General features: G+C 39.8%; 1 protein-coding gene across 1 annotated transcript in view; it reads left to right on the top strand.

Annotated features, from left to right (window-relative positions):
* Positions 1-305: 305 nt before the first annotated feature.
* Positions 306-13963, top strand: part of LOC18430429 (RING/FYVE/PHD zinc finger superfamily protein) — a 29296-nt gene continuing 15638 nt past the window's right edge. Inside the window, exons 1-4 of the mRNA XM_006840581.4 lie at positions 306-1401; positions 6207-6293; positions 6378-6506; positions 10430-10573. Coding sequence (XP_006840644.3) covers positions 499-1401; positions 6207-6293; positions 6378-6506; positions 10430-10573 — 1263 coding nt within the window. The 5' untranslated portion in view covers positions 306-498. The remainder of the gene's footprint in view (positions 1402-6206; positions 6294-6377; positions 6507-10429; positions 10574-13963) is intronic.

Below are 13963 nucleotides of genomic sequence, written 5' to 3'. Positions count from 1 at the left end.
GATTGTTTCTCAAGAGGTTCAGGCCTTGAGGTTTTCATAGACGAATGTCGAGACTTTGTCGAAAAATCGAAAAGCAGAGAAAGTGGACAGTCTAGAGAGGGAAACACGTGAGAGATTGAAATATGTGAGGAGAGAGTTAAAAAAATGTGTCTTTTTTTATTTGTTTGGATTAAAAGTTAGTATAAAAATAAAAAAAGTTAATTAAGGGGGGTGAGAAGTTAGGTTTCAAAGTTTGGGTTAAAAAGAAATCAAAGTTTCGAGGCATTTTTGCTCTATAAGTCTTGGGATATGCACACCGACCCACCGCTGAAAGTTGGAAAAGACAGACGACCTAGACCAGAGGAAGAACATGAAGAAGATTGGAAAGGAGGCCAGAAGCCACCGAGTCTATTAGCGAAGCCAACCCTTGAAATTTCCACAATTTTGCAGAGAGAAGGCGTCTATTAGCTAAGCGAACCCTTGAAATTTCCACAATTTTGCAGAGAGAAGACGAAGAAGATGATGCAACAAGGAGGAGGAGGAGGGGGGGATTATGGTAGTTCTTACTACCAGAACCAGAACCATAATTCTCAATTCTCTCCGTCTGATCTACTGCTACATACTCAGCCCCCCTCATCTTCCTTTGCTTCTGCCCCTCCATTCTCTCACATCCCATCCTCAGATTACCCACCCTCACCTCTCCACCAACCACCACCCTCTTCTTATTATGAATCCCTTTCATCCTCTGATAAAACCTATCCTTCTTACCCAACCTATACCCCCCCTCCAAACCCCATCCAAAATCCTCAGTCCCAACCTCCTTATAGTCACCCTGCTCTCGTTGCCGAACCCTATGCATCGTCACATTATCCCCCCCAGCCTTTTGTCTCTGAAACCTATCGTGAAACCCTTGTCCAATATCCCACCCCCTATCCCTCGATCGTGCCCAATCCTCCATATGATGTTGCTCCTAAAATTGACAATTCTTCTTGGTACGGTTCTAGTCGGTCCAGGTTTGATGCGGGCGAGATGTATGAAAGGCCACCACCATATAGGAGCAGCGATCAGGGGTTTTTAGAAAGGAAACCGGAGAGTGGGATTCATCAAGATAGGAATAGTTATCGTGTTGATGATATTGGTGGTGGTGATGGTGTTTATGCGTATGATGGGGGGAGGGTTGAGCCATATGGGTCCAGGGGTACTGGTACTGGGTCCAAGTCATCTTCATGGTCAACCTTTGATGATTATGGGAGGTCTACGAGCATTACGTCAGGGAATGATCAGTTGGGGGCTTCCATGAAAATCACAAAGGCAGTCCCGAAGGTTGATACTCAGCAGGATGTGAAGAATGGGGTGCAGAAGTTTCGAGTCAAGTTGTTGCCTGAAGGTGCGAGTCAGAGTGCCATGGATGTGCTTTGCCAGGTTAGATCGATCTTGTCCCCTAATATTGTTTTTCTTGCTTTGATTGGTGTGTGATCCCATGCTAAATGTAATATGTATTTGGAATGGTGGGTATAGTAATTTCCATTACTTATTTTCTCAACTTCAAATGGTGCTTTCTTGATGCTGTCATGAATGGAGACATTTTTAATGATTGGATCTATGTATCATTATTTGGTGCTTGAAAGGATTGCTATTGTTTCATGCCAGGATAAAATTCCTGCCTTTGTAGTTTATACTTTATACCAGTATTTGTCACTTTGCTCATATCTTTAGCTTTTTCAAGCAGTCCTGTTTGTTTGTGGCTGTTGCCTCATCTGATATATCACTTTGAAACCTTATCTTATCAGTTGTACAACTTTAAAGTTGTTTTCTTTTGCTTTGTAAGCTGGTCTCTGTTGGCTTGACTTGTGTGACTCTTTATAGAGTGGTCTGAACGACAGATGATCAAGTCACAATTTGTTTGGAGCTTAAACGATTATTTTTTCCTGAGCCATTATTTTTACACTACATCTTTTGCGTCTCCATCATCAAATACATAGAAGAAATCTACTTTGGATGTTGCAATGTGGTGCAGGGTACAATGGTTGTGCTGGGGGCGCGTTGGTGCTAGGAGGGGAAAGAAGATGCCTCTTTCAAAGAACCATGCTGTCGACGGCTTGGTAAGTTGGTATAGGAGTTTTGTCAGCCAAGAATCAAAATGATGCTAAGAGCTTTTAATCAGATGCGACACATTGGGTGAGACCCAAGACAGTGTTTGACATGAGTTCGAAATGTAGTCTATACCTATAATTGGAGAGCTCCAAAATGTGTGTCATGCACATGTTGTAGTGGCTTCCACAGGCATATCCATGCACCATAAGTGACTAGATATTTCAGGTTTTGCGAGGATCTAAAGTGAAAATAAGGGAGGAAACCAATGCAGACAGGTGGATCCATAAGAGGGGAATTGATTGGGGAAGACAAGTGTGGCCTTTCAAGAAAAGGAGCAGTGAATGTCCAGGGGTTGTTAGGGCTTTGAGGGAAGCACCTATATGATAGTTTTGAGGGCGTTAGGTCAGTCTAGATTTTAGGCATCTTTTCATGAGGTGATGCTCATCAGGTGAAGGATAAAACTGCAACCCTAGGAACAAGCTGAAAGAGTGGTGGTAAGGAGGAGCTTTTGTGTTACTGGAGATGCTTCGTGCTGATTGCCCAAAGCCAGAGGAAAGCGAAGAAACAAAATTTCTTGGAAAGACTTGGTAGATGTGGAACCCTGAAGCAGTTGTGGAATCAAGGGACCAAATTATGGATGATAGGTTTTAAGAAGAACCATCTTTAGCTTCCCTTCTTAGGACACTTCAGTGTTACAGAAACTGACGGCCGACGCCTAGGCTGCCAGTGGGGTCTTCGCTGCCCAGTGCCTAGGCAGCCTAGGCTGTATAAGAGGGGCAAAGGAATGTGAGAATACATCATAAAATATTAAAAATCCCATAATCCAAAAAGTTCCAAAATATTGTATATTCGTAATAGATAGACTACTAGCACGAACAAGAATAAAATATAATAGTAATTAATAAATTAGTAATACATACACAATCCATTGACCATATTCCATGCTCCATAGTTCATATCATTCCATAATCCATATTTCATACAATGATACAACCATACATGCATACACTGATACACATAAGAGTAGATAGTAGAAACTAGAAAATTAGAAAAATAAAATATACAGTTTAAGACCCAACACCAAGAGTCAAGTGTCTTCAGTCATCATAAAAAAAAGTAGAGTAAGCTTCATCATATGCATCAGATTCGAGGCAATCATCATCACAATTATCTCTGTCTTCAACATATCGCTCGTCCTCCTTTGTTTCTTTTGAATCTGCCACTTCCTCCTCTACGTCTATCTCCCTCTTACTTTGTGCAGATGAGGCCCTAGGACTCTTGGCTCTTGCTTTTTGTGTTTCACTAAACTCAAATATTGCTTAATTGCCTCCTTGGTAGTTTCAGGAATATTTTTACACGGGGCCACGTCCCCCTTAATGCTGGCAAGGCGTTTCTTGAACCAGTAAATACCCCCATTAGTGTCCTTTCCACAATAATTACATCTTATACAATTAGTCACTCAGATTCGGCCTAATGACCATACTTCCAACCCGGATCACCACTTCTAGAAGAACCTAGAGAAGATATTTCCATATAACAAGGCTCCTTTTTCTTCCTTTTTTGGTTAAATTCAAATATTGTCTAATCTCATTCCTAATAGCTTCAAGAACTTTTTTACAAAAGCAACATTCCCTTTAATACTGGCTAGGTGTTTCTTAAATTGGTTAATACCCCATTAGTAATTTTTTTCACAAAATTACACGTTATATAATTTTTTTCATTTGGTTTTAGGTTATAACCATACTTCCAACCTGGATCACAACTCTTCGAAGAACCAGAAATAGACTTATTCAAGTGACAAGGCTTTTGTTCCTGTTTGTTTTTTATCGAACACATAAATGGCTCAATCTCCTCTTTGATAGCTTCAGGAACATTTTTACGTAGGGAAACATTCCCTCTAATATCGGTAGGGTGTTTTTTGAACCCCCTATTGGTATCTTTTTTGCAATAATTTTATCTTATACGATTTTTGTCATTCGGATTTGGGTTATAACCATACTTCCAACCCGGATCACCACTTCTAGAAGAACTCGAAGAAGACATTGAAACAAAAAACTAAATATCCAATATGAAGATTTTTAACTAATTTTTTTGCTCGATCTTCAATCTTCAATGCTTGAGATCTTTCCCAATCCCATATACTTCTACCTCTAATAAGCTTAAAAAATTATCAAAATCAAATCCAAACCAAAATGATGTTTGGATCGATTTTTCCATACTCTAAAGTACTTGATCGATCTTTTAGAAATATAAAAAAATGATTGTTTTTTAATTTTTTTTCACTATAAAGGTAAACAAGGGGGTTTAGGTCACACATTAACCTAACTCCCACAACCCCCCCCCTCTCCCCTCCCCCCTTCTTTCCCTAATTTAGGTGTAAACAAGGCAAAAAATGCCACTCAACGAGGGGCATTTTCGCTTGGGTGAGAATTGACCTAATCCGGATCCGAAACCCGGAATTTAGACCCTATTCAGATCCGGCTTCGAACCCCAAATTTGGATCCCAAATCTGGACCCAAAAGTCAGGTCCGAATTGAAATCCGGATCGGATCTAGATCCAGATCCCACCCAGTTTTTTTAAATAGGATATTTTTATTTGGAAAAAGTTTATATAGAGCCTAGGCTCTAAGCAATCAAATTAGAGCCTACCTCAGAACTTTCACTAGAAGAGGTTGTTTTGATTCCCAAAGATGGTCAAATTTATCATCTCGACATCAAGATGCATGGACATGAGAAAAAAATGGATTTCAAGTACTGGAAATAGTGTATTTTGTTACGCATTTTTAGACTATCAATTTTCAAGATTTTCAAGGTTTCATAGATCTATCGATCTATACTATTTTTTAAGCTTTAAACTTTATAAATAATGATGAAAATATATTTTAAGGCTATCACAATGATTTTCAGTATTGAAGCCACATTTTTGGACACTATTTGAAGGTAGGCTCTAATTTGATTGTTTAGAGCCTAGGCTCTATACAAACCGCATCCTTTTTATTTTATATATATAATTTTTTTTAAATAGTATATATAGTAATTCAGATCCGATGTATACTATTTGGATCCGGATCCACCCGGATCTAGACCCGATCCGGCCCATTCTCACCCCTAATTTTAGCCCATGTGTAGGGCTGGGCACCCGCCTAGGTGGGGTCCCAGGCTCCTAAGCGGCCGCCCAAGGACTCCCCGCCCAGGATGCCCTCCTAGGCATGGGCGATATGCCTAGGCCCCTGGCCTGCCTAGGCTCTAGGCGGGCCGCTTTTTGAATCAATGTCTAGGAATGTTTATGAAGTGCTCAAGTGTGGTGAGGAAAGTCTCGCCACACATAGGAACTTTGTTGAGGAAAGTCTCGCCATCACCTTCCATCATATCTGTAAAGCTCCAAATCATTCTTAGAGAGCATGTGATAAGAGTTTCCTTTTTGGTGTGTGATGATTCCCCCCTCCCATGACCTTGTCCTTAACTTCTCCCACGACCTTGATTTGTATTGTATTAAATTTGTGTGTTGTGATTTACCATAAAGGGGAAAAATCAATTTGCTACGAAGACCATTCTAGCCGCTGGGAAATACATGTAACCCACGTTCATCATTTCAATGCTTCAATATTTGATTTTTTTCTGAAATGTAATTGTGGGAGTTTCATTGAACTGCTCTATTCCGTACTAAGATAGCGGAATTATAACCAAACTTTAGCTGGCATTTGAATTATGGGGAAAGTTTGGTACGTTCATCCCATTGGAATCTATTTTGCTGAGCCTAAATACATGTTTGGGTCGATTTGTATTTCTAAGAGGATAGCACAAAATCTGTTATAGATGAGCATGTGTTTTGATGATTTGCCATGGTTGTCTTAGTAGTCTTTCCCCCCCCCTCACCTGCTAAAAGGTGATGAATCACTGAAAGCTCATAAAGTGGAAGAATATAAATTCATTAAATAGTTCTGAGGTTATGCTTCTTGTGATTTCTAAGTTTTTGATAATTGGATTTCTGGGTTTAACCATTTTTTGCTAATTTTGATGTTCCTCGCTGATTAACTCTTATGGAGACATTTTGTTATCATTTGTTCGATTTCCTTGTTTGGCCTTTTTGATGAATATGTGTAACTCATGTTTGTTATTTTCTATTTCTACAGATTGGCCTGGATGGAATTCGTATGCTTGACCCAACTACTAGTAGGACATTAAGAATATATCCACTTGAGACAATTACAAGATGGGAAGTAAGTCACTGAAATTTTAGCTTTTGGGAACATTTCCATCGTTATATAAATTGAGTTTCTTATACCTGAATATTTCCTGTGCAGGCCGATTCCTCTAACTATACCTTTTGGGCCAAGAGCTCTGTTGACATTGAACCAAGACGCATAAGGTTGCAATCAAACAGCTACACAACAAACACCATATTGGACACAGTGACAGCTGCCACTGTACAGGTTTGTATGTGTGAGTGTGTGTGTGTGTTTGTATATCAACAATAATTTCAGGTTTGTGTGTGTGTGTGTTTATAGCAATGATAATTCAGGTTTGTGAGTGAAAATTCTTTATTATGTCCTAAATCTTCTCTCAATAAAACCTTGCCTTGTTTCTATTTTTTAATCATTAGAACTTCTTCCTGCCCCCACCCTCCCCCAGGGTAAGACAAACAAAAGATTAAAATGAGCTTAATTCTACGACACATTTGCCTTAGTTCTCAAGGTGCATGGTGCATGCTTTTCAAGCATTGCGAACGTCAAGGGCTATGCTCATTTGGGCGCTACCCATTGCCTGGATCTATTTTGCTAGGGCTTTGGACTTTACCTGAGACATAAGCATGGATTCTTTATATTCTGATCACAATTGCCTTTCACCATTTTATATTCGGATTCCCAAATTTTTTTAGGAGGCTTTGGCATCCTTCTGTATTTTTGGATTATTCCTCGCTGTCCTATCCCCCTTCTCTTTGGCCCTTTCATTTTCATCATTGAGCGGCATTTTCAACTTCTCAATCATTTTCCTCTTCTTTACTTGAATTAGGTTTTCGTTCATTTGTGTTCCTCTCCTCTCTTGCCCCTTCATGGCTTAGCATTACCAGATTAAATTATGTGCCTGTTGTCATGACTCATGAGTAAACTTGTAATCTTTCATGGTCTCATCAATTCTGTTGATCAATCCTTGTTCCTGGAAACCATCAACTCCTTATGATGAATGACATTCACTTCTCTTGTCTCCCTTTTCCTTTCCCTTTTCGCCCCACCTCAGGATAGGTGATGGATCTGTGATTGAACATCTTATAGAACTAACAGAAAAGAAAGAAAGAAAGAAATACCCATCCTGAGGAATACTCTCTTTCTGCAGGAAAGAAAGAAAGAATGAAATAGAGAGAGAAAACAAACTATTGGCCAGATGGCTGTCTTGGCCTACCCTATTCTTTGCCCAAAAATGGGTATTGGTTGGCCAAATGCCTTTCTCCTCTTACATCCCTTCCTTCTCTCTTCCCCTCTTCCTAGCTTCGTATTGTGACATGCATACTCTCTTCGTAGTGTTGGAAATCTCGTTAACTTTAAACCCTTGCAAATCATGGCCTTGAGAATTACCTTTCAGTGTACCCACCTTTTATGTTTTTCTGCAATGCAAGTCTATATGCGCTCACATTGTGCTAGAATACCTGCACTTTTGAGATAGTATGTGCCACCTCTTTTTTCATTCCCTATTCCTCTTTGGTACATGTTTTCTCCCCCAAGTGGGTTTTTCTCACTCTGTGGAGCCAGCCTCCACTATCTGAAGTTTCTCCTTGCTCATTTTCCCCTAATCTTCCATATCTGATTTTTTTACATTGTTGTTATCTTAGGCTGAGGACAGAAGCTTTAGTTTTTACTTTTTATTAAGAAGTTCTTCTTTCTAAATTTGAAAGTAGATGATGGTTCTCTGTTTTATTAGAAGAGGTGTGGCAGATAGGGTGCCTTGCTTATTTTTTAGAGACCTAGTTTCCTAAACTATAAAGGGGCTAGTTGCCTGATGTTGGAAGAAGCTGGAGTTTATTGAAATTAGGAGAGTTAGGAATAGGTGAATATCTTGAGTCGCTTGCTAAGTTAAGTAAAATGGTGGGGTGGTCCACTTCTATAAATACCTATGTAGGCGTATGGCTAATTCGTATTCAATGTTAATAGTAAAATATGGGTTTCCAATTGTAGTGAGAAGCCACCTTCAGATGAGGGACTCCTCAACTTTTTGTAGAGAGTTATTCTCAACTCTAGCTTAGGTTTGGAAGAACCTTCTCTAATGTTAAGAGCCCTTCTTCTTCTTTTGGTGGGGAGGTTCCCTTATAACCTAGCTTGTGGACTGAATATTCTCCACACATAAGCTTGGTTGCCTCTTGCATAGCACATCCTTATCTAGGGTTTATCCACAACTGAATTCGTCCCCCATTCGAACCCTTTCATAAATCCCACCCGTGCATCTCCAAAACCTAAGTAAGCTGGTTGAATAGAACCATAGACCTACTCTCAGTAACTTTCATACTCAAGTTTAAACTCTAGATTTATTTGCAACCATCATTGTGTCTTGCTGGACTGTTAATTTCCAGTAAGGTATTTCTACCCTAAAACTCTTAAACCAAGTCCTAATTGTTGATCTTATCATAGTAAACTTTCCTCGTAAACCTAGCCTAAGTCCTGTCCTCTATACATGTTCTTTCATCCACTGCTACTTAATCTAGGGGACCTCAAAGCATCCGAAGTGTCCTACAAAGTAACTTCTAAATCCTAACCTAATTAGAACTCTTAAACCTACGCAAAACTCTTTCTTTCTAAGCCCACCTTATGTATCACACTCATGCAGGAGCTGAACTCCACTTTTCTGACTTCACTCTCTCAAACTTTACTTCCTTCATTAAATATTATTGTTATTGTCTGTCACACTTATCCTAAGACCCTCCAAAGCTAGTGCTGATGTCCCCTGTCGCCTATTTACTCATTTGATATCTAGCATTGATGCTCCTCAATGTATGCCTATTGTTGTCTATACCTGCAATGGAACCCACTTTAAGAGTATTGAGCTTCCTTTGTACCTCTTTCTGCCATCCCCCTTTCCTTTTTACTTTTACCACATACCCGCACTACCATATTAGCAAGAACATTGACCTTATGGCTAGCATGGTACTCCTTGTTTTCCATTTCCAACATGTTCAATTACAAACCCTGCCCTTTCTACAGTGGAAAAAATAAACCTGCCCCTTTTTTCTTCATATGCCCACTTGATGGGCCCATGTGACACTTCTCCTTCCTTCCACCTTGTCAGTAGCCAAATTCATCTACTCGGCGCCTTTCAACACGGCTTTCTCTCATTTCCTTACTGAGGGTGAAATGGCATTGCTAACCTGGTTTGCACATGCCATTTTTCCCTTTACCATTGAAACTTTCCTTACTCAATCATAATTCCATCCTTTTACCTGGTCAGGTCCTTCCTTGCTCCCTTCCTCCACCGGATGCCTCAGACCTCAAAGCGTCCATCCCTGTCTATACCTATTACCCTCTTCTAATCCCCGATCCCCCTCTTAAGATTCTCTTCCGAAAACATTACTCGATACCCAAATATAAAACCGTAGTAAACATAAATCAGCTCTCATCTGCATCGCTCTTCTAGCCTTTCTCCGTGAATAACCACTCGTCCCCCATCCATTTTTTTGATAATTGACTGTCCCCCCCCCCCCCTCCCTCCCTCCCTCCCTCCCTCCCTCCCTCCTCTCTCCTTTTCTTTCTTTTTCTATCTCCCTCCCTCCCCTCCTCTCCAGATTTTTATATTTGAACTTCCTTATGGGGATGGATTGACTAGAGATGCAATATGTATCAATCTGACGGCTTTCTTCTTTTATCCATTTTGTTAGGCACACTTATACAGTCTTAGTCACTTATTTGTAAGAAAAATATGAAAACGAAGAGACTTTTAATTTCATTGGGTTCGGTGATTCTCTTGATGCCTTTGAAATAATAAAAACTGTATTTATCACATTTTCTGTGAATCCTCTGTTTTGGATATTTTATTTTCTTTCTTTTTTTAATAAATCACATGAAGTATCCACTGAAAAACAAGCTTTTTATTTCTATTTTTATGGTTTTTTCAGAATTACAATATTAAGCCTTAAAATTTGGAAGCCTGAGAAGTTAACAGTTCCCATAGTTAATTTTTTTCAGAACAGTAATTGGATGTGCATGCTTACCAATAAAACTATTCCAAAATGAAAATTTTTGTCTGTTTCTTGGGTATTTCTATATTAATTTCTCTCCCTTTTTTTGATTGAACGCCTTCCCAAATCTTTTAATTCATTATTTAGTGAATATTAATCCCTTCCACTTCCAATGCTTGTGCTGGTTGTTTACAGCTTAAAGAGATGGGCGGAAAAGATATTGTTGGTGGCGGGGGCAAAGATTCTAGTAAGCTATCTGACCAACCAGCTGAAAAGAAGAAGAATTTTGCAGATTGGATGAACTTGATGAAGCCTGCTAATGAGGAGAAAGATCACTGGGTAAGATTTTGACGAAGGAATAAACAATTTCATGCATGTTTGGACCTTCCCTCTTGACTTTTCCTCAGTTCCTTATGTGACTTGTTTTTTTTACTGGTAGCTTTCTTCATAATATTTTGATTGGTTTGTTGTGACTTTGTTCTAAGAAAGATGTTGAAATGTGTGTTATATCTTCTTTCTGGAGTGTGGGTAAAGTGGTTGTAGATGGTGGCATTGATTTTGTTTATCAGCTAATTTACTCTCCATTGAATGATTCCATCAGTATCTGATGCATGTGTTCATGCTTATATGCCTATGTTTGTAGCTGTATTGCTCTCTTGTGTGTTGCTTCTAATCTTGTGTCTAGGTGCTTGCTCATGTTTTTCATGTTTGCTATGTTTGGATAATTGTGCTGTCTGGTTTTGTCAGTGTGCATGCCTCTGCAGGTGCTTGATTTTGTTTAAGCATGTCAGTTCTCATGTCAGATATGTTGCTTCTACTCATGATTAAGTGTGTGCTTGAGCACATCTATATCTTGGAATGGCCAGAGCCCACGAGGGACATGAGCCCAAAAAATAGTATAATATCAGCATAGAAAATGGATATTTGGTATGAAATTGTTCCTAGTTAAAATACTATATTATGAGGCTGATCACCATGGATAGAATGGAAAGTCCCTTAGGGAGTGAGACAAGAAAGAAATGTGGGCAGAGGTCCAGTAGGGAAAATAGATGTCGGGGATGGATTGGGGGATAGCCAGGTACGTGAACCCAGATTACTAGGATTGGGAAGATCTGTGGAATGGAGGATACTAGTTTTAGTGAAGGTTTTGACTCTTTCACCCTCATATGGAGGGGAGAGAAGGTGGTGGACTTTTCCATGTCCAGTGAAGCAGAAAATGACAGGAACTGGTTGCTAGACTCGAGGGATGACAGCAGAGCAGTCATGATGTAGCTTTGGGTATCTGTATACATGTTTGCTGAGGAGAGGGGAGCTGGCTTGGCAGTGTTCAGCAACCTCAAGCAAGGGTTTAGGCTGGGTAGATGTTAGGCTGGCAGGTGTTTTGTGTTGCATTTTTAAGTTGTGGCCTCACAGGAGTAGGTTGGTTGTGCGGCAGATGATGAATTTTTTGCTTAGTTAGAAAACTCCTTTCTGGCTCTGTGGTCATGTTAAAAAGGGACGTATTTCTCCGAGATGGTTCTGTTATTTTGGCAAATGAGGTTACAAAAGTGCCATTTGTGTTATTTACAGATGATTATGGCAGAAATGATCGAAATGACTCTGGATGCAATATAAGGAGTATGTGTGCAGCTAAAATACTCATAGACATAGAACTTGAGGGAGCTAAATGGTTTGAAGGAGTCTGTCTAAAATTCTTGGTCTCATATGCAATGATGCCATTGCAATTTTCTAATAAAATCCCTATTCTGCCCAAAGTTTTAGAGGTGTAATAGTTACTAGTTGTCTTCCTCTGAATTTGTCTATAAGGTGAAAAGAAAGGGAAGTATCTAGTGAATGAAGACTTATTGAGTTGTAGCATTTATGGTGTTAGCGGATTAGCCCTGAACAGAAACGGTGGTATTCGTTATAATAAAAAGGAAGGTTTAGTAAAGTAGTATTTCTTATTGTTGGGGAGGGTCTCATTGTTTTTGACTGCGTAGTTGATGTCTGAGTTCTTTGCTGCTAAGGTTTTAGATGTGCTCCTTCTGTGGGTTTCCTTGGCTGTACATAGGGATTTAATCCTTTGTAGTGCCTTCTTTATCACTGAACTTCTGGCTCTCTAGTTCAGTGTGGCATCAATTATGGTTGAGGAGATATTGAATTGTCTTCTTATCTATGATGACGGGCACAAGAAGTTTGGTTCTTTTTCTGGATTCTGTCTGTGATGGGAGTGCCCATTCTCATAACTGAAGTGTGACCCGTTCTTGGCGTTCTGCCCATGTAATACTTGGAACCTGCTGTTGTGATTTTGGCATCCAATTGCGTTGGGGAGGAGGGTGCTTTGGCATGTTTGTTAGGGAGGTAGGTGACTCCATTCTTTGAGGGAGTAATGGTTTGTTATTAATAAAAAGAAGCATATTTTACTACAGAGATGAAGGATGCTAAGGTGGCACCTCCAAACTGAGGAACAACACAAAGGGGGAAAAAAAAGAAAGGAAATGGAGAGTGGGATGCACTTCCTCTAAAGCCCCATTTGGACAGACCATTTAATATAAAATGGAACTGTTCTTCTCTCTGCCCATTTAGGAGTAACGAATGGTGCAGCTTGGTCTGCTCCATTATTCATCGGTGAGCTCCTTTTATAGTTCTTTTATTGACAAAACATCACTAAAACATTTATAATTACAAAAAGGGAAAAAAATAAAGAAACTCTTTGTCACATATTTATGAATAGCTCTCTTTCGTAGTGCAAGTTTTACGTCGTCTAAATGTAGCCTTAGCAATTCATTGGCTGTTTCATTGGTACCATGAGGGACTGGATATACAAAATTAAATTGGCTGACTTGCACCGCACCCAAATCAATGATGTTCTCAATAAGGTGGCTAATTCTCCATGTGGAAGTCGCTGCCTTGTTCATTGAATTGCATTCCAGTAATCTTCTTTGACTTACTCAATAAGGTGGCTAATTCTCCATGAGGAAGTCGCTGCCTTGTCAAATGGATTGCATTCCGTTAATCTCCTTTGACTATCAGTGGAATCTAAGGGTGACTAATCAGTAAACATATTCTTAATCCTCTCAAGAAGGGATGTCGTCTCAGTCAAAGTGGTTGTCGTCTCAGTCAAAGTGGATTGCAGACCCTTGTGGGACCAAATGTGACATCAACATAGCCCCCATCTCGATAACCTTTCGAGCAGCTGTGAATGTTCAACTTGAGTGTCCCATTCAACATGCGCATGTCACATAGCATTTATGCTTGCCTGGGTGTTAGTGGAGATGTGGGTTTTGCTCTTTCAGGATTCCAAAATGGGGCGTGTCTAGTTTTTGCGTTTGTGCTGTCAGTGATGTCGTAGACGATGCCCTATCAGGATTTCAAAATGGTGCATTTTTTAAGATTGCCTCAGGACCGTGGGCCACCTCTTGCTGAAGACATGCAAGATTTCTAGAGAGATGGAAAAGCCTATATACCCTGGTTTGGAGCTGAAAAGATCATCCTGTGTCTTTGTCTTTCCTTGGGAGTTTGGAAGCACTAGGATTTGGTGACTCTCTTGTGGTCATTAGTCATGTATATTGAAGAGGTGAAATATAGAGGTAGAGTTTGCTGGCAGTTCTAGAGTAACTCTAGGCCTGTCAGTTCTCTAGGTGCTTTTTGGTGTGAGAGGCTCCATTTGTGATGTTTTGATGGGCTAATGCAACATCAGCATAGTTGAGTGAATGATTTTTTATGATGTTTTGATACAACATTGGTCTT

Source organism: Amborella trichopoda, chromosome 9 (assembly GCF_054954075.1).
Source record: "Amborella trichopoda isolate Santa Cruz 75 chromosome 9, AtrichopodaSantaCruz75HAP2 v2.0, whole genome shotgun sequence".
NCBI classification, from domain to species: Eukaryota; Viridiplantae; Streptophyta; class Magnoliopsida; order Amborellales; family Amborellaceae; genus Amborella; species Amborella trichopoda.
This window is presented reverse-complemented; position numbering and strand designations above follow the sequence as displayed.